Genomic DNA, 25,764 nt, shown 5'->3' with positions numbered 1-25,764 from the left:
CTGATGCAATTGCGCACAGGTGAAAATGCATGGTTGGATAAAAAAGAATCTGTAAATACTTGAAGGAATAAATAAATATTTGATAACTAATTCTATGAGTGTAAATAAACATCTGTGAGAAGAATAAATAATTATATAAATAAGTAAATCATTATAAATAATCTGTGTGCAAATACAATCGTGCTGAGAGGCCTGTCTAAAAGCAATGTAATTGCACTTCAATGAATTTAAAAAAAAACCAGTAAAGTTAGCCCAATTTTTATGTATAATGCGAAAGATGATGTTATGCCGAGAATCGTGATCTTTATTCTAAGCAAAAAAATTGAGATTCTCATCTTATCCAGCAAACAAATGGTGATTTTTACATATACTAGAGAAATGCCAGAACTGACCTGGAGAAATGCCAGAACTGACCTGGGTGGGAATAGTTAAACCCCCATAATATGAAGACCTTTTTATTCTCTACTAACCAAATAAACCTACCAGACCTGCGAGTTCCCATCTTGGACCCGGTCATTTAATGTGAAGGACGTGCAGTGCCACCAGACCAGCTCCAGGTGGAGCTGTGGTGCACATTGCAGAGGTAAAGGTGATCCCTTGCAGCAGCAGAAATCCAGTTGCCTCCTACCATGGGCTGCCTGTTTGGCTCTCTTCACACCATGCTGTTGTGACAGATTGCGCATGCGCGTTCCAACACATTGCATTTAGGGTAGCCCATTCATACCAGTGAGTTGCCCTATGATCAAGAAATGCAAAAAAAAAAAAAATGCTAGGGAGCCACTTCTAAAAAAAACCCGCCATATGGAACCGCTTGGTTTGGCGTGCGCATTTGCAGAGGGAGCAGAGCGTGAGAGTGCCTTTAACGACACCACTGCGTCTGCTAAAGGGCAATGCGTTTCTGTGTGTGTCGGGAAAGTGCGCAATTTTGAGCGCAATCCCTACATGCAAATGTGACCACCTAGCCTGACTGAAGATCTGTAACCCCACCAGCTCCCAAGCGCTAATTGTGCACACAAAACCGGTCTGATATTTCAGAGAGTTGATGATGGATACAAAATGTGAAATCTTTTGCTTTCTTTCAAATTGAAATTTGATTTTATTACTACCGGCATTCATAGAGGTGATTTCTGTCTTGTAAGAATTTTCGCTCTTTCCCGTTCACAGGCTGCAATGTGGTCATCGCCTCCCGGAAACTGGACCGGCTAAAAGAAGCCGCCAAGGATCTGGTCTCCAAAATCTCGCCTGCAAACCCGTCCGCAGTGACTGCACTTCAGTGTAACATCCGCAGAGAGGAAGAGGTGCGGGGAAGTTCGGAGATTTCATTTTGCTACCACTAGATCATTTTGTCAATGCAACTCCATGGTTCATGTCACTTTAAATAGTTTGGGCCAAGCTGGCCAAAGCAAACTCCTTTACTTTAAGATGCGGCCGCTGTCAGCGCTGTATAAACTGCAGGTAGCATCAACTACATACAGTATACAGCGCTGTGTGCAGTACAAGGACTTCCCGTCCCATTCCCAGAAAAAAATGGTGCCTGGCTGATGCTGCTCATCCATTCACAGGAAGCTTTGTATTTTATGAATCAATATAAAGCTTCATCTGATTGGCTGAGGTAGAGAGGTGGGCAGCAGACATCACAATCTCCACCTTTGCCAACTATAAAGTATTTATCCCCAAGAATGCAACACTTTCTGTGATTGGCCAGGGGAGATCCTCGGAGGAGAATACAAGAATTTAGTGAATGGATGAGGGAACCAAAAGGGGTTACAGCTGCTAAGGCTTCCTCTGATTGGCTGAGGTAGAGACATGGGCAGCGAACATCACAATCTCAACCTCAGCCAATTAGAGGAAGCCTTAGCAGCTTTAACCCCCTTTCTGTTCCCTCATCCATTCACAAAATTATTGTGTTCTCCTCCCAGGATCTCCCCTTGCCATTCACAGAAAGTGTTGCATTCATGGAAAAGAAAACAAGAGGATGTGTATACGTGTGTGTATGTGTGTGTGTGTATATATATATATATGCAATATACCGTAATTTAAAAAAAAATATATATATATATATACACACACATATACACATCCTCTTGTTTTCTTTTATATATGGCCAAGTCAAAGTCCAGACCTGAATCCAATCGAAAATCTGTGGAAAGAACTGAAAACTGCTGTTCACAAACGCTCTCCTTTATGTTTTGGATCATTGTCTTGTTGGAAGACAAATCTCCGTCCCAGTCTCAGGTCTTTTGCAGACTCCATCAGGTTTTCTTCCATATATATATATGCAATATACCGTAATTTAAAAAAAAAAATATATATATATATATATATATATACACACACAGTGCCTTGCGAAAGTATTCGGCCCCCTTGAACTTTGCGACCTTTTGCCACATTTCAGGCTTCAAACATAAAGATATAAAACTGTAATTTTTTGTGAAGAATCAACAACAAGTGGGACACAATCATGAAGTGGAATGAAATTTATTGGATATTTCAAACTTTTTTAACAAATAAAAAACTGAAAGATTGGGCGTGCAAAATTATTCAGCCCCCTAAGTTAATACTTTGTAGCGCCACCTTTTGCTGCGATTACAGCTGTAAGTCGCTTGGGGTATGTCTCTATCAGTTTTGCACATCAAGAGACTGAAATTTTTGCCCATTCCTCCTTGCAAAACAGCTCGAGCTCAGTGAGGTTGGATGGAGAGCGTTTGTGAACAGCAGTTTTCAGTTCTTTCCACAGATTCTCGATTGGATTCAGGTCTGGACTTTGACTTGGCCATTCTAACACCTGGATATGTTTTTTTGTGAACCATTCCATTGTAGATTTTGCTTTATGTTTTGGATCATTGTCTTGTTGGAAGACAAATCTCCGTCCCAGTCTCAGGTCTTTTGCAGACTCCATCAGGTTTTCTTCCAGAATGGTCCTGTATTTGGCTCCATCCATCTTCCCATCAATTTTACCCATCTTCCCTGTCCCTGCTGAAGAAAAGCAGGCCCAAACCATGATGCTGCCACCACCATGTTTGACAGTGGGGATTCAGGGTGATGAGCTGTGTTGCTTTTACGCCAAACATAACGTTTTGCATTGTTGCCAAAAAGTTTGATTTTGGTTTCATCTGACCGGAGCTCCTTCTTCCACATGTTTGGTGTCTCCCAGGTGGCTTGTGGCAAACTTTAAACAACACTTTTTATGGATATCTTTAAGAAATGGCTTTCTTCTTGCCACTCTTCCATAAAGGCCAGATTTGTGCAGTATACGACTGATTGTTGTCCTATGGACAGAGTCTCCCACCTCAGCTGTAGATCTCTGCAGTTCATCCAGAGTGATCATGGGCCTCTTGGCTGCATCTCTGATCAGTCTTCTCCTTGTATGAGCTGAAAGTTTAGAGGGACGGCCAGGTCTTCGTAGATTTGCAGTGGTCTGATACTCCTTCCATTTCAATATTATCGCTTGCACAGAGCTCCTTGGGATGTTTAAAGCTTGGGAAATCTTTTTGTATCCAAATCCGGCTTTAAACTTCTCCACAACAGTATCTCGGACCTGCCTGGTGTGTTCCTTGTTCTTCATGATGCTCTCTGCGCTTTAAACTGACCTCTGAGACTATCACAGTGCAGGTGCATTTATACAGAGACTTGATTACACACAGGTGGATTCTATTTATCATCATTAGTCATTTAGGTCAACATTGGATCATTCAGAGATCCTCACTGAACTTCTGGAGAGAGTTTGCTGCACTGAAAGTAAAGGAGCTGCACCAGCTTTAGAAATACATGTTCAGGGTTTGCTCCCCCAACTTTTTTACTTGTTGATTACTGAAAGTAAAGGGGCTGAATAATTTTGCACGCCCAATTTTTCAGTTTTTTATTTCTTAACAAAGTTTGAAATATCCAATACATTTTGTTCCACTTCATGATTGTGTCCCACTTGTTTTTGTTTCTTCACAAAAAATGACAGTTTTATATCTTTATGTTTAAAATGTGGCAAAAGGTTGCAAAGTTCAAGGGGGCCGAATACTTTCGCAAGGCACTGTATATTCTGCTACATACTGTATTTTTTGGTAAAAAAAAATCCCAAAAAGCATATTTTAATTGGTTTGCGCAAAAGTTATAGCGTTTACAAACTACGGGATAGATTTTTGGAATTTTTTATTTATTTGTTTTTATTTGTAATGGTGGCGATCAGCATTTTTTAGCGGGACTGCGACATTGCGGTGGACAGATCGGGCTCCTCACTGACATTTTTGACACTTTTTGGGGACCAGTGACACTAATACAGTAATCAGTGCTAAATATTATGCACTGTTACTGTATAAATGACAGTGGCAGGGAAGGGGTTAATACTGGGGGTGATCAAAGGGGTTAATGTATGCCTAAATATGCTTGCTCACTGTGGGGGGGGATTCTGTGACAGGCACAGAGAGATCGGGGGTTGTAGCTTAGCTGAAACTCCTGATCTCTCTCTGCCTGTCTGACAGAAGACTCACCTGCTTTGTTTACATAAGCAGGCGAGTCTTCTGTCAGTTTATCTGCCGATCACGGGAGGCCGGTGGCAATCGCCGCCGCTCCTCCCGTGGCCCACCTCCCGCTGTGACCTCGTGCACGAAATCGCGTAGTGCTACATGGTTTTGCGCAGCCGAGCCCCCCTGCCACAGTAATACTAGGGTGGGGGGTTGGCAAAAGGTTAAGATGCTAACCAATTTCTCCTTTGCCATTATCCATGATACTTTCCTCTTAGCCACCCTAATAGAGAACTTGGGTTTTTTCCATGCTCTGGCTATGGTAAGTTTAGCTCCTAGTAAGATAAAAGAAATCAGAGTTTGAGTATGTGTGGGTACCTTCGGGATGGGAAAGTTAAGAAGTGCTACTGAGGGAGATATGGGAATCATGCAGCCAGTATCTTTATGAATTATGTAAAAGATCTTGTTCCAAATCCCCCTGATCTTCGGACATTCCCACCACACATGGACCATCGGCGCTAACATCTGGCCACCACACATGGACCATCGGCGCTAACATCTGGCCACCACACATGGACCATCGGCGCTAACATCTGGCCACCACACATGGACCATCGGCGCTAACATCTGGCCACCACACATGGACCATCGGCGCTAACATCTGGCCACCACACATGGACCATCGGCGCTAACATCTGGCCACCACACATGGGACCATCGATCCTAACATCTGGCCACCACACATGGGACCATCGATCCTAACATCTGGCCACCACACATGGGACCATCGATCCTAACATCTGGCCACCACACATGGGACCATCGATCCTAACATCTGGCCACCACACATGGACCATCAGCGCTAACATCTGGCCACCACACATGGGACCATCGATCCTAACATCTGGCCACCACACATGGGACCATCGATCCTAACATCTGGCCACCACACATGGGACCATCGATCCTAACATCTGGCCACCACACAAGGAACCATCGATCCTAACATCTAGCAACCTCTAAAGCAGCCTTTCTCAACCTTTTCAACACAGAGGAATCATTTTTTAGGTCTCAGGGAACCCCTGCCAAAGATGACTATATTTACAACTCATGATACATTAGTGTGATGGTCGGTGGGATGACTGTTCTTTACACTTGTGGACATTGGGAAAAATTACCTTCTTCCAGATAGCTAAAAAGATTAATGGTGTCAGGGGGAACTTATCTGAGAGGCAGAAATTGCTCATTGCTCAAGGAACCCCTAGCAACCTCCTGAAGGAACCCTAGTTGAGAACCACTGCTCTAAAGCATTGGGGAGAGGAAGAGGGGAACATTTTGGCTAGCCTGGATGGGGCCAGGTACCATCGTGTGAGTACCTTGAGATTGGCTTTCATTAGAGAAGAGTTGCTAATACCTGTAAAAGATCTATTCCAGTCCTCTATTTCCCAATTTTTTTGTAATTCCCTTTCCCAAGCAATGATATATGTAGGTTTGGTAAGATCTGTTGCCAGTGATGAGTAGATTATTGAGACCCCCCCCCTCCTTTTTTGCTCCATGGCCTTGCCAAACCAAAGAAAGTATTCCGTAAATTTTGGGGGATCAGGTTTACTTTTTCAAAGAGTATTTAAAAAATGTGAGATTTGGGAGAACCTAAATTTCTTATGTAAGTTTTTATATTTCACATTGTAACAATGTCAGCTCATTATTTCCCTCCGTGTTCTTGAATGCAGGTGGAGTCTCTGGTTGAAGCTACATTGAAGCAATACGGTCAGATTGACTTCCTGGTGAACAATGGTGGTGGACAGTTCCCGTCTCCCAGCGAAGCAATCACTCCCAAAGGATGGAATGCGGTGATAGAAACCAACCTGACTGGCACCTTCTACTGCTGCAAAGCCGGTATGTAGGGAGCACAGTAGCAAAGAGATGAGCTTGGGGGGGTATTGCTGGATGGAAACGCTCTTTGCAACATCGCCCCCTGGTGACCCGCAGGAGAACAGCATTCCAATCTCCATAAATGAAATCCATACAAACAAAATAAATCAATGCGCAGATCTTCATGTGACCCCTTTGTTCATGGATGCAAAGTCATTAAAAGTGGGATGACACAATGGCGCTGCTGCTCCGGAGCCGCTGGGCTGCCGTTATCCAAGCGAGCGGGAGGGGATCCCCACCCCCCGAATTCGACATTTTGAATACTTTAAAGTGCAGTGGAGGTATATAGAGTCTTTTAGACCCACGATCCCTCCATAAAGAGTACCTGTCACTGCCTATTACTGTCACAAGGGATGTTTATATAGGGGAGGGTGAGGTAGATGGCGCTGCCTCTAATCAATATGATGAATGTCTCAGCGTAAGCCCCCGTTCACACTTAGGCGACCTGTGAGGCGACCTGGTCGCCTCACAGGTCGCCGCAGGTCGCCTCCCATAGGGAAGCTGCGGACCCGTTCTAATAGGAGCGACACAAGTCGCTCCGACTTAGAAAAAGGGTCCGGAGCTTCTTTGGGGCGACCAGGAGGCTACCGCCATAGACTTCAATGTTATGAAGTCCGTGGCGGCCGCTCCGAGGACTTTGGAGGTCGCCCCGGGAAGTAGCGTCGCATGTATGTGAACCGGCACTTAAGGGTAGCAATCTCAAGAATATATAATGAGAAACAGAGTATACATAAATGTATCAATACAGGTATAAATAAAAATAAAATATAATAAATATAAAGTGCAATGTGAACACATTATAGATGTGTTTGGCAAAAAGAGTGCCAGTGAGCAAAGTGACTGACCCCCAAAGGGATCTAGAAGGTGAGAAGTTGGTACATAAGTATGTCCACAGATAAAGGTGCAAAGGGAACTACAATTGAGTATATTGGTGAACTGATACCAATCAACAAGTAGCTGCAGGAAAAAATAAATAAATAAATAAATATATATATATATATATTAGTCTGAAAGTGACTGAGTGAATAGTGAATATTGGTAAAGAGACCAATAGATAAAGTGCCAATTGATAATAAATTTAAACGATGCTAAAAAATAATAAATAAATATGTGAACTGATGATGTTTAAACCAGGTGCTAATTCATATAATAAGTGATAAAAAGTCCATGAACGCAATAAGTGATATATTCCAAACAGTGGATCGGTCTTAAGGTGGTCCGTTTCCAGGGGTGTAGGTGATGAATTAAGAGTGCTCCCCTCTTATATGGGGGTCCGGAACCTGCAGTGAAGATTTCTCCAGGTATATTTTTTACCCCTTGATTCAACACCGATGTCCCTTGGAGTTATATTGAGAGTACCTTATCTGGATATTGTCTCGGGTCTGGATTTTTCACACTGGAGGTCTAATTGAAAGGAGGTTCTGCTTTCCACTAGAGTATATACCCCAGGAGTGTACAACGCTTTATACCCCTGTAGGGGTACGGAGTTCTGGTGAGTGTGGGCCATATAAGAGGGGAGCACTCTTTATTCATCACCTACACCCCTGGAAATGGACCACCTTAAGACCGATCCACTGTTTGGAATATATCACTTATTGCGTTCATGGACTTTTTATCACTTATTATATGAATTAGCACCCATATATAATCACTGTATACCTCTTTGAGTTATACTTTTGAGGTGGGCAGCAGCCAATTCTTTTATTTTCATTTTTATCCTAGGCGCGGATTTTTATCTTCTCCTTTTACAAGGGATGTTTACATTGCTTGTGACAGCAATAAAAGTGATCAGATTTTTTTTTTTTTTTTTAAAAAACAGTGCTAAAATAAATTAAAATTAAAAAGGGAAAAAAAAACATTTTTTTAAAGCACCCCCGTCCCCATGAGCTCACACACAAAAGAAAACTCATACGGAAGTCGTGCCGACAAATGAAAACGGTGTTCAAACCACACTTGTAAGGGATCGCCAGAGCGAGAGCAATAATTCTAAAAAAAAGATCTCCTCTGTAACTCTAAACTGGTAACTGTTAAAAAAGTTTTAAAGCATTGCCTGTGGAGATCTTTATGTAGCTTAGCTTTTCGCCATTTCGCGGATGTGTGCAATTTTAAACAGTAACATGTTGGGTATCTATTTACTCTGCGTGACATCATCTTTCACAATATACAAAAAATTGGGCTAACTTCACTGCATTTAAAAAAAACTAAACAGTAAATTGTATTTTTTCCAAAACACTTGTCACCCTACAACAGGAAGTGCCTGAACTAGGACGTTCATGGCAGGATCACCAGGGAATATTTTTGCGAACGCTGCAGATATTAAAAAAAAAAATATTGAAAATGACTTTTGAAATGACGGTAACATATTAAAGCTTCATTGAGATTTCGGTGATTATTAATTGCCAACCTTTGTCCCTGTGCAGTGTACAATGCCTGGATGAGGGAACATGGAGGAGCCATTGTGAATATTGTGGCTGACATGTGGAAGGGCTTTCCTGGAATGTCGTAAGTGTAAATCTTTCTAGAAGCTTCTCTGAATCTTGTACACCAGGGGTATTGAATTAAAATTTACAAAGGTCCAGTCAGTAAAATATTCTTCCAGCAGAGGTCCGAATTGCATGTTTGTGCGATGACCTACCTGCATCCTTGCAACCAATCACCTGCTTGTTAACTTGAGTAGCCCCCGCCCTCTGTCTATAGCTGTCCTGCCTCCAGCTGTTGGCTCTGTGAGAATGGCAGTGGTGATGGCTGTGGGCATAACGACTCTAAAGGGTGGGACCGGTGGTCTGGATGAGACATTAACTGGGCCGGATCCGGACCACGGTCCGCCATTTAGTGATGCCTGTTGTACACCATCCTATAAATCTGTACACCGCCTCTCCTACAGAATATTCTGCTGGATGTGTAGTCACACGCTTTACTTGTTTTGGTTCAGTATAAGAATTATATCTTAACCACTTGCCGGCCGCTCACATTGAGCGTACTGCGGCAAAGTGGCTCGTTATCGTCCAGCGACGTAAACCTAAGTCGCTGGACAACGCCCCCTCTCAGCGGCACGCGCACGCCGCCGGAGGCTCGCTCCCGCTGTATTCAGACACAGCGGGAGTCGAGCCAGGGGAGGAGGGGCGGTGATCACCGCCGCTCTTCCCCGATCGTCGGGGATCGAGTGAGGAAATCCGCCCGCTTGTGTAAACAAAGCGGGCGGATCTCCTATGTGACAGGCAGGGACAGATTGCAGGATTCATCATAGCTGAACCTCCGATCTGTGTCACACAATCCCCTCCCCCCACACACGTCAGTAAGCACCAGGCATACATTTAACCCCTTCCCTGCCAGTGTCATTATTACAGTAACAGTGCATAGTTTTAGCACTGATTACTGTAGTAATGTCACTGGTACCCCCAAAAGTGTCAAATGTCAGTTAGGGGTCCGATTTGTCCTCCGCAATGTCGCAGTTCCGCAAAAAAAAAATCGCAGATCACCGCCATTACTAGTAAAAAAAAAAAAAATAAACAATAAAAATGACATAAATCTTTCCTGTAGTTAGTAAACGCGATAACTTTTGCGCAAACCAATCAAAATACGCTTTTTATGATTTTTTTTTTTTAACAAAAATATGTAGCAGAAAACATATTGCCCTAAAATGTTAAATTTAGATTTTTACATTTTTTTGGGGGGGGGGGGGGAATTCCCTATAAAAAAAAAAAAAGGGGAAAAATATTGTTATTTTTTCAAAATTGTCGCTCTTTTTTTGTTTATAGCGCAAAAAGTAAAAATCGCAGAGGTGATCAAATACCACCAAAAGAAAGCTCTGTGGGGAAAAAAAGGACATCAATTTCATTTGGTTACAGCGTTGCATGACCGCGCAATTGTCAGTTAAAGTAACGCAGTGCCGAATCACAAAATATAGCCTGGTCAGGAATGGGGTAAAATCTTCTGGTCTTAAAGCTGTTAAAAATACACTCATTGAGGATTTTTTTGTCAAAGCCATGTACCTAAATACATTTTGGCCTAAATATATGACAAAAATTGAATATATTGGATATTTTTTAACTGTCAAAGTAGAAAATGTTAATTTTTTTGCAAAATTTCCGCTCTTTTTTTATTCATATCGCAAAAAATGAAAAGCGCACAGAATATCAAATACCACCAAAAGGAAGCTCTGTTTGTGGGAAAAAAAGGACGTAAATTTCGTTTGGGTTACGGCGTTCCATGACCGCGCAATTGTCAGTTAAATTTGCGCAGTGCCAAGTTGCAAAAAGTGGCCTGGACATAAAGCGGGAAAATCCTCCGGTGGTAATGTTATTAAAGTGTAACTCCACTTTTTTGTTGAGAAAAAAAAAAAAAAACACCCCCCTCTGGGTGATCTCTGTACATTGCAGGGATTTTCACAAACTTTGTTGCAAATTCCTACCTTTTTGTTGTTATTCTGAAGAAATCTAAAGCTACTCTGTGTCCCTGTGGACAGGGAGTCTAATGGGAGTGGTTTCATAATTATCAGTCAGCTGCTGCACCCGCAGGGCTGTAATGAGGAAAGTGGCAGGGTCTGCATCCCTTTAGACGTGATTTCCCTTTAGGAGTATCTCACCAAAAATGATATTTTTGTTGCAGGGGATGCCCAAAATCTGACTTGTATCTTAGTGCAGACTTTTGGGAAAATCAGTGAGCCAATCGCACAAGCAGGAAATTACATTTCTGTGTACAGAACGCCTCCAGGTGGCCATATTGCATTTTACAGAAAACTTCAGCGGCTGCAGATTGAAAAGAAAAAATAATTTTACAACATGACTTGTGTCACAATTGTATACGCTATATTATTATTATTATTATTTATATATATATATATATATATATATATATATATATATATATATATATATTTTTTTTTTTTTTATTTACTATATTTTTAGTTTCTAGAAGCCAAATACATTCCAGGTACAAAAAAAAAGATGTTCAAAGTCCTAAAGTTTTTTTGTTTCTTTTTAACTTCTTCAGTTTCAGTGCCGTTTTATAAACGGCTCCTGATATCAATATCAATGGGTTTTAAACCCACTCCCAGCTTCTGTAACAGCCTCTGGTCATACCGACTGTCGGCTTTCAGATGGAAGTGATTCCAGCGGCTGTGAAGGCACCTGATCACTTCTACCACCCCCAGAACATAGTGCCCGCCCACCCCCCACTACGCAAACAATTGCACCTGTCGCAATCTTAATGCTATCATATAGGACAGCCGTCATTAAATGGTGGCCCGCGGTCCGGATACGGACCTATCAATGCTCCCTTCCGGACCCTCAGGCTGCCAGTGCAAAGTGCCACATCTCCGCTCTGCAGTCATTGGTTGCTGGGACCAATGACGCTGCGTGTGCGCCACACCCCCTGCTGCTGACTATCTCGCAGCTCCCAGCTGGGCTGCAAGGTAAGGAGAGACATCACCTTGCCCCCCACTGCTCCTTATTCTGCATCTCCGGCTCCTACTCCTTGCCAGCCGCGAGCCTCCCTGTAGCTTGCTACCTCTGCTGGCTCCCACTTACTGCCTGCCTCAAGGTATGTGTGGTGTGATATTTACAGGGGCACACTGATGGGCATGCTTTCTGTGAAGGGGCACGCTGATGGGCACAGCAAAATGTGCCCCTTAACATACAATATGCCCATCAGCGTACCCCTTAACATACATAATGCCCATCAGTTTGCCCCTTAACATACAATATGCCCATCAGGGTGTCCCTTAACATACAATATGCCCATCAGCGTGCCCCTTAACATACAATATGCCCATCAGCGTGCCCCTTAACATACCATATGCCCATCAGGGTGTCCCTTAACATAAAATATGCCCATCAGGGTGTCCCTTAACATAAAATATGCCCATCAGCATGCCCCTTAACATACAATAGGCCCATCAGCGTGCCCCTTAACATACAATATGCCCATCAGCGTACCCCTTAACATACATAATGCCCATCAGTTTGCCCCTTAACATACAATAGGCCCATCAGTCTGCCCCTTAATATACAATATGCCCATCAGCGTGCCCCTTAACATACAATATGCCCATCAGCGTACCCCTTAACATACATAATGCCCATCAGTTTGCCCCTTAACATACAATAGGCCCATCAGTCTGCCCCTTAATATACAATATGCCCATCAGCGTGCCCCTTAACATACAATATGCCCATCAGCGTACCCCTTAACATACATAATGCCCATCAGTTTGCCCCTTAACATACAATAGGCCCATCAGTGTGCCCCTTAACATACAATATGCCCATCAGCGTGCCCCTTAACATACAATATGCCCATCAGCGTGCCCCTTAACATACAATATGCCCATCATTTGATCCCTTAACATAAAAAAAGGCACACTGATAGGACACCTGGTGTAAGGGGGCACTCTGATAGGACACCTGGTGTAAGGGGGCACTCTGATAGGGACACCTGACATAAGGGGGCACTCTGATCGAGGTAAATGATGTAAGGGGGCACCCTGTTGGGGACAAATGATGTAAGGGGGCACCCTGTTGGGGACAAATTATGTAAGGGGGCACCCTGTTGGGGACAAATGATGTAAGGGGGCACCCTGTTGGGGACAAACGATGTAAGGGGGCACTCTGATGGGGACAAATGATGTAAGGGGGCACACTGATGGGAGACACCAGATATAAGGGGGCCTTCTGATAAAAAAACCTGATGTAAGATGGCACTCTGATTAAGACACCTGATATAAGGGGGTACCCTGACGGTGGCAACTGATTTATGGAGGCACCTAATGTAATGAATTACTCTGGTAGGGGCACCTGATGTAGGGGAAAGACTATTGGGGACATTTACATTTACAGTAAATATTACCTGAGTGTGTGGAGGAAACTGTAAGAAATGCGCCAGAGCATGACTACGCCACAAAAAGGAGAGTAGACACGTACATTCTTTCATGGCGCAGACTTGAGATTCGAACCTTGGCCAGAAGAAAATGTTAGTGACCCGACCTCCTTGAATTTTAATTCACTACCCCTGATATAGGGGGTTATTGGTCCCTCATGTGACAGCAATAAGGTTATGGAGAAAAAAGAAAAACATTTTAAAATGACAAATTAAAAAATTTAATTTAAATAAATATTAATAACAATAATTATTATTTATAGCCCATATGCATACATACATACGAAACAGGAGGTTGCACTACACATGTTCTATATCTTAATGGACGTCAGCGTTAGTGCAGATATTCTGCGGCCATTATTCCCAGTTAACTCTAAACTGATGGCCTGTATAGACCTTTAGAGGATAAGCACACCTTTCATAACCTGTTATACCCATATTCAGGATGTAAAACGTAACATGTTGTGAATGCACCGGCCCCTGCATTATTTTTTGTCAAAAGGTGAACTTATCCTTTAAAACACATGTGTCAAACACAAGGCCCCCATTTTTATGTGGCCCTCGTATCTCTCCTGCTGCTGCAGAAGAGCTTCAGGTCCTCCTCCAGACCCTGTACTTTCTGCTTTCCAGCAAAGCCTGCTTCCAGCTTCTTCCCAGCAGCAGCACAAGGTAAGAGGGGTGCACTGTGATGTAGGGGATGGTGGGGGACTCAACCTCTGATGGTGTAAAGGCTCTTGATGTCTTATGTAAGGGTAGGGGATGCCCTGGACATCTAGTCTTACAGATACAAACAGCCCTTTTGAGGGCAATCATAATGCTCATGCGGCCCGTGATTAAATTAAGTTTGACACCCCTGCTTAAAACGTCACCTATGAACAATTTTGGGTACTGAAGCTTGTCACTTTCACGCATGCAGTTTTAAGACTTGACATGTTGGGTATCTGTTTACTCGACACAGCCTTGTCTTTTTTGTAAGATACAAAAAAATGGACACTATATTGCTCTTGTGTGCAACTTTATTCTATTTTTTAAATCATTGCATTAATGTCATGTGACATAAAAAATTGCAACTGCCACCATTTTATTCTTCAGGGTCTCTGCTTTCAGAAAATGTATAATGTTTTGGAAAGGGGAGGGAAAGGGGGTCGGTGTTAACTAATCTTCAGGCCAAAAATGTGCAGCTTAACGTGTGGGGAAAATTTAAAAATTTGCTCCCTGACTGAAGTGGCAAGAGGAGCCACAGTCCAAGTAGAAAAGCCTCTTCCCTGCCAGCATGCTGCAGACAAGGACCCTTGCTCGCTGTGTGAAGGCAGTCGTCCCTGTGTGGAGGTCTGACGCCCCCTGCTGAATCGGAGTTTGATCTTTTTCATTTTCATACTTCTATTTGAGGAGCTCTAGTTCTGACTCAGCAGGGGGGATGTCGGACCTCTGCAGAGAGGACTCTGCTTTCCACAGCCTGCAGCATGTTACATATTTCTGTAATTTGAAGTTTGTACTTTTTATTTGAATATAATTGGATTTTCTGTGCAGTTTAGTCATATCATGTCATTATGTTTTCTTCCCCAGGCACACCGGAGCTGCCAGAGCCGCCGTGGACAATCTCACCAAAAGCCTGGCCATAGAATGGGCTCACAGCGGTGTCCGGATAAACTCGGTGGCTCCTGTAGGTAACCAGCATTTTCCTCTGGCTTTGTCACTTGTCATCATCTGCAGCCAAACAAACAGCAATTGTGTTTAAGGCTCAATTCACCAATGGGCGATTAGAATCGTGTGTGGAATTTCTGTGTTTCTACCGGCAATTCCAAATCGCAGCAGAACGCGGGATGCATTTTCAATTCCATTACTTAACCACTTGCCGACCGCCTCACGACTATGTACTGCGGCGGTCAGCCCCCTACCGGCAAAGCGACGTATCGGAACAACGCTTGCCCACGAACCTCTAGGGGGCGAGCGCGCGCCACCGGGGGCGCTCTCCCGCTCTTTCCCTGCCTTCCCCGCGCGAGTGACCTGATGTCCGCCGGTCACTCGCGATCTCCGGCTGGAGAGGGAGAAAGGCAGGCGGCTGATGTAAACAAAGCCGCCTGTCATTCTCCCTGGTGTAACTGCAGAGATCATATGGTCCTGCTATGTAGGATCGTATGTCTCTGTGGTTACATCACAAGCCACACCCCTAGGGATACATTTAACCCCTGGATCACTAATAAAGTTAAACCTTCCCTGCCAGTGTCATTATTACAGTAACCGTGCATATTTATAGCACTGATTACTGTAGTAATGTCACCCCAAAAAAAGTGTCAAAAATGTCAGTCAGGGGTCCGATCCATCCTCTGCAATGTTGCAGTCCCGCGAAAAAAATGGCAGATCGCCGCCAATACTAGTTTAAAAAAAAAAACAATAAAAATGACATAAATCTTTCCCGTAGTTAGTAAACGCAATAACTTTTGCGCCAACCAATCAAAATGCACTTATTGCAATTTTTTTCTTTTTACCAAAAATATGTAGCAGAAAATAAATTGGCCTAAAATGTTAAAAAAAAATTGATTTTTACTTTTTTTTTTTTTTTTTTTAGAATTTCATATAGAAAAAATATTGTTATTTTTTCAAAATTTTCGCTCTTTTTTTGTTTATAGCGCAAAAAATAAAAATCGCACAGGTGATCAAATACCACCAAAAGAAAGCTGTATTTGTGGGAAAGAAATTACATCAATTTCATTTAGGTAGAGCGTCGCACGTCCGCACAATTATCCGTTAAACTCACGCAATGCCGAATTGCAAAATAGGGCCTGGTCTTTGAGCAGCCAAATCCTCCGGGGCTTAAGTGGTTAATGGAACCCCAATCGTGGCAGGATTTTGCTGCAAAAAATTGAGCTGCAATCGCGGCAAATCGTGACGCTTGTCGTTTTAAAAAGGAGCAGGAGCTTGCTATGTTTGGAAAATTGCATGTGTGTGGTCAGCATGAAGGCATTAAAGAGTGACGTAGGGCAACAATTGGTACCAGTTATGGCCTTCTGATGCTCTTCAGCAAACACCGCAGCAATGCTAAAGACACTGCACATAATCTGATTTATGTGTATTCATGGGGAGCCGGATTCCAGAGAGCACCTCGCATGTTCTGATTGGCTGTTAGATGATTTTTTTTTGTTTGCATCTCTCTTCTTCATATTGTGTTGGGGTGCATGGAGGAGCTCAGCTATGAGGAAAGATTAGAGGAACTGAATTTATTCTCTCTTGAGAAGAGGTGATTGGGGGGGATATCACATAAGTGGGGGGATATGATCTCCCATGTATAAATACATAAGGGGGGATATGATCACCATGTATAAATACATAAGGGGGATATGATCACCATGTATAAATACATAAGGGGGGATATGATCACCATGTATAAATACATAAGTGGGGATATGATCTCCCATGTATAAATACATAAGGGGGGATATGATCACTATGTATAAATACATAAGGGGGGATATGATCACCATGTATAAATACATTAGGGGGATATGATCACTATGTATAAATACATAAGGGGGGGATATGATCACCATGTATAAATACATAAGGGGGGGTATGATCTCCCATGTATAAATACATAAGGGGGGATATGATCACCATGTATAAATACATAAGGGGGGATATGATCACCATGTATAAATACATAAGGGGGATATGATCACCATGTATAAATACATAAGGGGGGATATGATCACCATGTATAAATACATAAGGGGGGATATGATCTCCATGTATAAATACATAAGGGGTCCATATAGTGAACTTGGTGTTGAGCTATTCAGTTTAAGGTCATCACAGAGGACAAGGGGGCACTCTTTACGTCTAGAGGAAAAGAGATTTTGTTTCCAAATAAAAGGTTTCTTCACAGTAAGAGCTGTGAAAATGTGGAATAGACTCCCTCCAGAGGTGGTTCTGGCCAGCTCTATAGATTGGTTTAAAAAAGGCCTGGATTCTTTCCTAGGTGTACATAATATAACTGGGTACTAATATTTATAGGTAAAGTTGATCCAGGAAACATCCAATTGCCTCTGGGGGGATCAGGAAGGAATCTTTTTCCCCTGTAGTAAATTGGATGATGCTTTGCTGGGGTTTTTTTGCCTTCCTCTGGATCAACAGCGGGTATAGGATTGTGTATATGGGATTGTATGGTTGGGTTTTCTTTACAGTTTTTTATTGGTTGAGCCAGATAGACTTGTGTCTTTTTTTCAACCTGACTAACTATGTAACTATGAAACTATGTATCTGTTTGCTTACCAACATCATATTAATTACTTTAATTTTGTTTTACAGGGAACAATCTTCTCACCGACGGCTGTAGAGAATTACGAGTCGGGAGTTTCTATGTTTAAAAACTACATCCCTAATATTCCAGCCAAGAGACTGGGACTGCCTGAGGAGGTATTTCCCCAATAATGGACTCATGTTGTGCTGCTAGAGCTTCACCAGTGTTTGTGTTGTCTTAAACTGGTATTAAACTCTGTTACACCACTTGTTCCTACAGGTGATCCTATAATATGGCTTACCTGTAGGTTCTGTGAATATCTTCTAAACTTGCACCATTTAGGAGATATTCAGAGTGTATGCAGCCGGTGACCATGCATTCCGAAGGTCCAGCTTACGGTCCCAGACCTTCAGGCTGGGTTCACGCTTATGCAAATTGGACGCGGGTTTCACCACATCTAATTCGCATGACAGAGTGTGACCGACTCTCAATAAAGCCGGTTCACACATCTCCAGGGCGGCCACGGAGCGCACTGCAAAAGGGTCCTTTGTGTCTTTGGCTTCGTTTCAGGTCCAAAGTCTCAGAGCCTTAACCATTTACCGCAAAGTGACGTAGGGCTACGTCAGCTGATTTGCGCTGTTATACCGGGGTGATGCCTCTAGCTAGTACCGTTGTTTTAGAGCCGCCCCCCCCCCTCCCGCCGCCTTCCTCGGCTTTGCCCAGGTCTCCCGTCCCACTGGGAGACCAGAGCACCCAGCCGGCACGTCCAAGCGGCTTCGATCGGGTCTCCGATGACGTAACCCGGAGGCGGCGTCCATGACGTCACGTCCGGGTTACTCTGCTGCTAAAAAAACAGTGTATTCAAAAATGCCGTTTGCGGCGTTTTGAATACATGGAAGTGCAGTGGAGGGGTTTGGGGTCTTTTAGACCCTCGATCCCTCCATAAAGAGTACCTGTCACTGCATATTGCTGTCACAAGGAATGTTTACATTGCTTGTGACAGCAATAAAAGTGATCAGATTTTTTTTTTTTTTTAAAAACCTGTGAGGAAGTTAAAAAAATAAATAGGGAAAAAAAAATAAAAAATGTATCCGCCCCCGTCACCGTTAGCTCGCGCACGAAAGAAAGCGCATATGGAAGTCGAGCCGCGAATGAAATCGCTGTTAAAACCATACATGTGAGGTATCGCCGCGATCGCCAGAGAGTGAGCAATAATTAAAAAAAAGAGCTACACTCTAACTCTAAACTGGTAACCGTTAAAAATGTTTTAAAGCGTCGCTTTTGGGATTTCTATTGACCGTAGTTTGTCGCCATCCCACGGGTGTGCGCAATTTTAAACCGTAACATGTTGGGTATCTCTTTACTCGGCGTAACATCATCTTTCACAATATACAAAAAAAATGGGCTAACTTTACTGTTTAGTTTTTTTTAAATGCAGTGAAATGTAATTTTTCGTAATTTTTCCAAAAAAAAAAGGCGTTTTAAAGACCGCTGCGCAAATACCGCGTGACAAAAAATATTGCAATCACTGCCATTTTATTCTCCAGAGTCTTTGCTAAAAAAATATATATATAATGTTTGGGAGTTTTGAAGTAGTTTTCTAGGAAAAAATTTTTTAACTTGTAAACAAAAAGTGTCAGAAATAGGCCTGGGGCTTAAGTGGTTAAACTGCGGCTCCTGCTGGCATGCGCAGGAGTGACATCATCGCACCCCCAACCACTCATGTTACCGGAAAGAAGACTGGGGGGACGATGTCAGCCCTCTCGGCGGTGACAGCGCAGCCCTGGAGGGTTTTGCTCTAAGGTAAGTTTCTCTTAATATGCTAGTATGCGATACATACTAGCAAATTATGACATTGCCTTGCAGGGAATTTTTTTTTTCCCCAGCAGCTGAGGGTTTGCCAACGTTTTAGGCCGGCCATAGGTGGATTGAATCTCATCCGGTTCAGCAGAGACAGCAGAGATAGGTTTCATCTATGGGCAGGTGTGTTGTACTGAAGTTGATCCATCGATCGACTTCAGTACAAACAGCCTGTTGGATTTTTTTAATACGATCACTGACAGCAGCTATAGCCGCTAGCCGTGATCATTTGTGTTCTGCTGGCGGGGAAGGATCCCCATCGGCAGAACACATAAGTGCTGTGGGAGGGATTCCCCCATCAACACTGACTGTGTTGATGGAGGAATTGAGAGATTTTCTTTCCTTCCACCCATGATTAAAAGAACGGAAATTGCATAATCTATGGGCTGCTTTAGTGTTCAAAGTTTATATAAAGAAACTTTTTTTTACATTTTTTTTTTTTTTGGGAATAAAATAGAGAGGGGTTAGAACGTCTGTCAGATTTCATTGCTGTCTGTGTTAGGGCCCATTCACATGTGAGGTTGGGGGTTGGTAAAACCCCAGCGGTTAGGCCAAGGCATCATTGGTATCTGTGGGAGGAATGGCGCCTCATCATTGGGTGTCTGCGGGAGGAATGGCGCCTCATCATTGGTGTCTGTGGGAAGAATGGTGCCTCATCATTGGTGTCTGTGGGAGGAATGGCACCTCATCATTGGTGTCTGTGGGAGGAATGGCACCTCATCATTGGTGTCTGTGGGAGGAATGGCGCCTCATCATTGGTGTCTGTGGGAGGAAGGGCGCCTCATCATTGGTGTCTGTGGGAGGAATGGCGCCTCATCATTGGTGTCTGTGGGAGGAATGGCACCTCATCATTGGTGTCTGTGGGAGGAATGGCACCTCATCATTGGTGTCTGTGGGAGGAATGGCGCCTCATCATTGGTGTCTGTGGGAGGAATGGCACCTCATCATTGGTGTCTGTGGGAGAAATGGGGCCTCATCATTGGTATCTGTGGGGAGAAATGGCGCCTCATCATTGGTATCTGTGGGGAGGAATGGCGCCTCATCATTGGTGTCTGCTGGAGGAATGGCGCCTCATCATTGGTGTCTGTGGGAGGAATGACGCCTCATCATTGGTGTCTGTGGGAGGAATGGCGCCTCATCATTGGTGTCTGTGGGAGAAATGGCGCCTCATCATTGGTATCTGTGGGGAGGAATGGCGCCTCATCATTGGTATCTGTGGGGAGGAATGGCGCCTCATCATTGGTATCTGTGGGGAGGAATGGCGCCTCATCATTGGTGTCTGTGGGAGGAATGGCACCTCATCATTGGTGTCTGTGGGAGGAATGGCGCCTCATCATTGGTGTCTGTGGGAGGAATGGCGCCTCATCATTGGTATAACTGCGGGAGGAATGGCGCTTCATCATTGGTGTCTGTGGGAGAATGGTGCCTCATCATTGGTGTCTGTGGGAGAAATGATGCCCCATCATTGGTGTCTGTGGGAGGAATGGTGCCCCATCATTGGTGTCTGTGGGAGGAATGGCGCCCCATCATTGGTGTCTGTGGGAAGAATGGCACCCCATCATTGGTGTCTGTGGGAGGAATGGTGCCCAAGTGCCAGATAAAGGCACGCAAAGGGCCGCAATTTAGAGACCACTGCTATATAGGAAGAGTTACTCTACCAACATGTGCAAGTTGAATGACTTATGTAGGTTAATAAAAAATAACCTTTGCCCACTTCTGCATTATTTTCAGTACAATCCTCCATATATTCTGTCATTACATAGATCTTCAGGCCTGTATATACCTGACTACCCCACTGCTTGCAACCATTCCATAAACTTTATCACCAATCTCCCGCTTTGATTGACAGATCTCACCAATGGTCTGCTTCCTCCTCTCCCCTGCCGCTTCCTTCATCACCGGAGAGACTGTGAAGGTGGACGCCGGGCAAAGTCTATACCACTCTCACTGGGAAGTGCCAGGTATTGCAATCTTTCTGTACCATCATCCATTCATTAAGGTAGAATTCCAGGTTAACCAATTGCCGAGTGCGCTATATCCAAATGACGACTACAACGCAGTCGTCCAGCTCTGGGAGCGCATCTATTGACGTCCTCCCAGAACCGCACACCCAGCGTGCTCCAGTGATCACTGATCAGGGTAAAGAGCCAATTACAGTGGCCCTTTACCACATGATCAGCTGTGTCCAATCACAGCTGATCACAATGTAAGCACACTTGCCGGCTATTGGCATTACTTTCCTCACTCTGTCACAGTGTGGGGAGAGGAGAGCTGCAGAGAGAGCGCTGACAACGGGTTGTAATTCCACCCATAGCTCCCATGCCCCAACCATTGCCGGCGCTCTCTCCTCTCTACTGCAACCACCACTGGCTGATACAGGAAATTACGCGTTTGGACCGGACTCAAAATGGGTAAGTATACAAATCTTTTTAACCCAGGTAAGGCAGCATAGGTTTTAGGAGGGAGGGGACATTGTTAGGACTTGTTAGGTTTAGCCTGGAATTCTACATTAACTTGTTCTGCAGCTCACTACCAACAGATATCACTTTTCACCAACCTGATATGTACTATAGTGCCTTGAAAAAGTATTCATACCCCTTAAAATCTTACAACCAAAAACATAAATATATTTTATGTGATAGACCGACACAAAGTGGCACATAATTGTGAAGTGGAGGGAAAATGATAAATGGTTTTCAAAAGTTTTTACAAATATGTGAAAAGTGTGGCGTGCATTTGTTTTCACCCCCCTTTACTCTGATACCCCTAACTAAAATCTAGTGGAATATATTACCTTCAGAAGTCACCTAATTAGTAAATCGAGTCCACCTGTGGAAGTGGAAGGAAAATGATAAAGGGTTTTCAAAAATGTCTACAAATAAATATGTGAAAACGGTGGTGTGCATTTGTATTCACCCGGGAATGGAGTCCTTCGAAGGGGCTTTGGGTCTCCCTGGGAGGCTGGAGGGTACTGCAGGGCCTGAGCTGCATTGTGGGAGGTATGGTGGGATATTGATGAAGGTTGGGGCACATTGGGGGGGGGGGGGGCTGGAAGTTCTGCAGTAGGCTGGGGTGGCACTGTGGGACGTTTGAGAAAACTGGGAGGTTAAGGGTTCTGCAGCAGACTTGGTGGCCCTGTAGGGGATGAGATTTCTGGAAGGGAATGTGGTCCTTGGAGAGGGTTAGGTGTCCAGAAGGCTGGAGAGGTGCATGGGCTGGGTGGGACGTTGGAGAAACCTGTGAGAGGTTAGGGGATCTGCATTAGACTTGGTGGCCCTGTAGTGGATGAGATTTCTGGTGGGAGATGGAGGAAACAATTTGAGATAGGGTCCTTGGAGGGGGCTGGGTGTCTCTCCAGGAGGCTAGAGACCTTGCAGAGGACTGTTGAAGGCAGGAGGGTACTTCAAGGGTTGGGGTGGGTGGAGGGGGGGCTGCTGTGTAAAGTTGGAGAGCACTGTAGTCCACTAAAGAAGTGTGGGGTGCACTGTGGGAAATGGGAGGCATTATGAGAGGCTGGGGATCTGCAGCTGGCTAAAGACCCAGTTGGAGGTTGGCCATGGCCAAGGCAGCATGTCATAGCCTCGTGGTTGAGTACCACTGTTCAAGAATACTGTTGAAAATGTGAGCAATAAGTAACATACAGTGCCTTGCGAAAGTATTCGGCCCCCTTGAACTTTGCGACCTTTTGCCACATTTCAGGCTTCAAACATAAAGATATAAACTGTAATTTTTTGTGAAGAATCAACAAGTGGGACACAATCATAAAGTGGAACGAAATTTATTGGATATTTCAAACTTTGTTAACAAAAAACTGAAAAATTGGGCGTGCAAACTTATTCAGCCCCTTTACTTTCAGTGCAGCAAACTCTCTCCAGAAGTTCAGTGAGGATCTCTGAATGATCCAATGTTGACCTAAATGACTAATGATGATAAATGGAATCCACCTGTGTGTAATCAAGTCTCCGTATCAATGCACCTGCACTGTGATAGTCTCAGAGGTCAGTTTAAAGCGCAGAGAGCATCATGAAGAACAAGGAACACACCAGGCAGGTCCAAGATACTGTTGTGGAGAAGTTTAAAGCCGGATTTGGATACAAAAAGATTTCCCAAGCTTTAAACATCCCAAGGAGCACTGTGCAAGCGATAATATTGAAATGGAAGGAGTATCAGACCACTGCAAATCTAGGAAGACCTGGCCGTCCCTCTAAACTTTCAGCTCATACAAGGAGAAGACTGATCAGAGATGCAGCCAAGAGGCCCATGATCACTCTGGATGAACTGCAGAGATCTACAGCTGAGGTGGGAGACTCTGTCCATAGGACAACAATCAGTCGTATACTGCACAAATCTGGCCTTTATGGAAGAGTGGCAAGAAGAAAGCCATTTCTTAAAGATATCCATATAAAGTGTAGTTTAAAGTTTGCCACATGCCCCCTGGGAGACACCAAACATGTGGAAGAAGGTGCTCTGGTCAGATGAAACCAAAATCAAACTTTTTGGCAACAATGCAAAACTTTGTTTGGCGTAAAAGCAACACAGCTCATTGCCCTGAACACACCATCCCCACTGTCAAACATGGTGGTGGCAGCATCATGGTTTGGGCCTGCTTTTCTTCAGCAGCGACAGGGAAGATGGTTAAAATTGATGGGAAGATGGATGGAGCCAAATACAGGACCATTCTGGAAGAAAACCTGATGGAGTCTGCAAAAAACCTGAGACTGGAACGGAGATTTGTCTTCCAACAAGACAATGATCCAAAACATAAAGCAAAATCTACAATGGAATGGTTCATAAATAAACATATCCAGGTGTTAGAATGGCCAAGTCAAAGTCCAGACCTGAATCCAATCGAGAATCTGTGGAAAGAACTGAAAACTGCTGTTCACAAACGCTCTCCATCCAACCTCACTGAGCTCGAGCTGTTTTGCAAGGAGGAATGGACAAAAATGTCAGTCTCTCGATGTGCAAAACTGATAGAGACATACCCCAAGCGACTTACAGCTGTAATCGCAGCAAAAGGTGGCGCTACAAAGTATTAACTTAAGGGGGCTGAATAATTTTGCACGCTCCCAATTTTTCAGTTTTTTATTTGTTAAAGTTTGAAATATCCAATAAATTTCGTTCCACTTCATGATTGTGTCCCACTTGTTGTTGATTCTTCACAAAAAATTACAGTTTTATATCGTTATGTTTTGAAGCCTGAAATGTGGCAAAAGGTCAAAGTTCCAGGGGGCCGAATACTTTCGCAAAGCACTGTACATAGAATTGGGGCTTTGGCTGTGTTGTGAATATTCATTGGGTGATTATTATTGACTTGTCTCCTTTTTGTCCCCATCCTCAGATCACAACAGGTGGCCGGAGGCTCCAGAGGGAGAGAACGCCGAAACTTTGAAGAAACTTCTTTCCAACGCCCCTCCTTCGAAGCTGTGACGACTGCTCGCATCTACGCTTGGCGTAATTGTCAGCCAATGTACAATTAGTATCTAATTTGACTTTTTAATTGCTTTAAATCAAAAGGATGATTCAGAAATACTCTGTTACAGGGTATAATCATCCTGAGAGTACCTGATGTAGCCTTCATTTAGGAAATATACATTTAAAGTGCAATTAAAGTGAAAGACGGACAGAAATGTTTTTCTTATTTTTTTTTTTTTTCTTTTGTAGACATGCAAACAACAATAAAGAGCTAACAGAGCCTCTAGCTCTCCCCTGCTCTTCTAAAAAAAAATAAAAGAAATTCTGTTGGAAGTTGGAGATTTTCTCCCAGTCCCTGTCTAGTAAAACGTTTTCCATCAGGACATGAGGCGAGGGCATTTCTCTCCAGTGGAGCCCCAGATAGCAGAAAAAAGGGGGTTCTTATCCTTCACCACCCTACCATAAACACTTTTGTCAGGACCTATATTTAAAAACTGAACTCCATACACACATCTAATACACAAATGAAATTCATACAGGTGCATCTCAAAAAATTAGAATATCAAAAAGTTAATTTATTTCAATAGATTCCAAAAGTGAAACTCGTATATTATATAGATTCATTACACACATAGGTGATATATTTCAGCATTTCTTTCTTTTTATTTTGATGATTATGGATTACAGCTAGTGACACCCCAAATTATCAGTATCTCAGAAAATTAGAATATTACATAAGATCAATTCAGAACATTTAAATAAAAGGATTTTTAATACAGAAATGTTGGCTTAGTGAAAAGTCTGTCCATGTACAGTATATTCAGCTCCTCTGCATTGTTGGGTTTGGTGTCTCATCTTCTTCTTGACCAGCCTTTTTCAACACAGAGGAACCCTTGAAATAATTATTTTAGGTCTCAGGGAACCCCTGCTAAAATTGACTATATTTACAACTCTGATAAATATACAATGATACATGCACAATGATACATT

General features: G+C 43.5%; 1 protein-coding gene across 1 annotated transcript in view; it reads left to right on the top strand.

Annotated features, from left to right (window-relative positions):
- The window catches only part of PECR (peroxisomal trans-2-enoyl-CoA reductase), a 28,353-nt gene extending 3,459 nt beyond the window's left edge, over window positions 1-24,894 (top strand). The window contains exons 2-8 of the mRNA XM_082261961.1: window positions 1,165-1,298; window positions 6,185-6,350; window positions 8,807-8,888; window positions 14,829-14,925; window positions 17,568-17,675; window positions 21,209-21,320; window positions 24,701-24,894. Of these exons, the coding sequence (XP_082118087.1) occupies window positions 1,165-1,298; window positions 6,185-6,350; window positions 8,807-8,888; window positions 14,829-14,925; window positions 17,568-17,675; window positions 21,209-21,320; window positions 24,701-24,789 (788 nt within the window). The 3' untranslated portion in view covers window positions 24,790-24,894. The remainder of the gene's footprint in view (window positions 1-1,164; window positions 1,299-6,184; window positions 6,351-8,806; window positions 8,889-14,828; window positions 14,926-17,567; window positions 17,676-21,208; window positions 21,321-24,700) is intronic.
- Window positions 24,895-25,764: the final 870 nt, after the last annotated feature.

This window comes from Pelophylax lessonae (genome assembly GCF_965119305.1).
Source record: "Pelophylax lessonae genome assembly, chromosome: 6".
NCBI lineage: Eukaryota > Metazoa > Chordata > Amphibia > Anura > Ranidae > Pelophylax > Pelophylax lessonae.
Note: the sequence above shows the minus strand (reverse complement) of the source record. Positions and strands in the feature narration are given on the sequence as shown.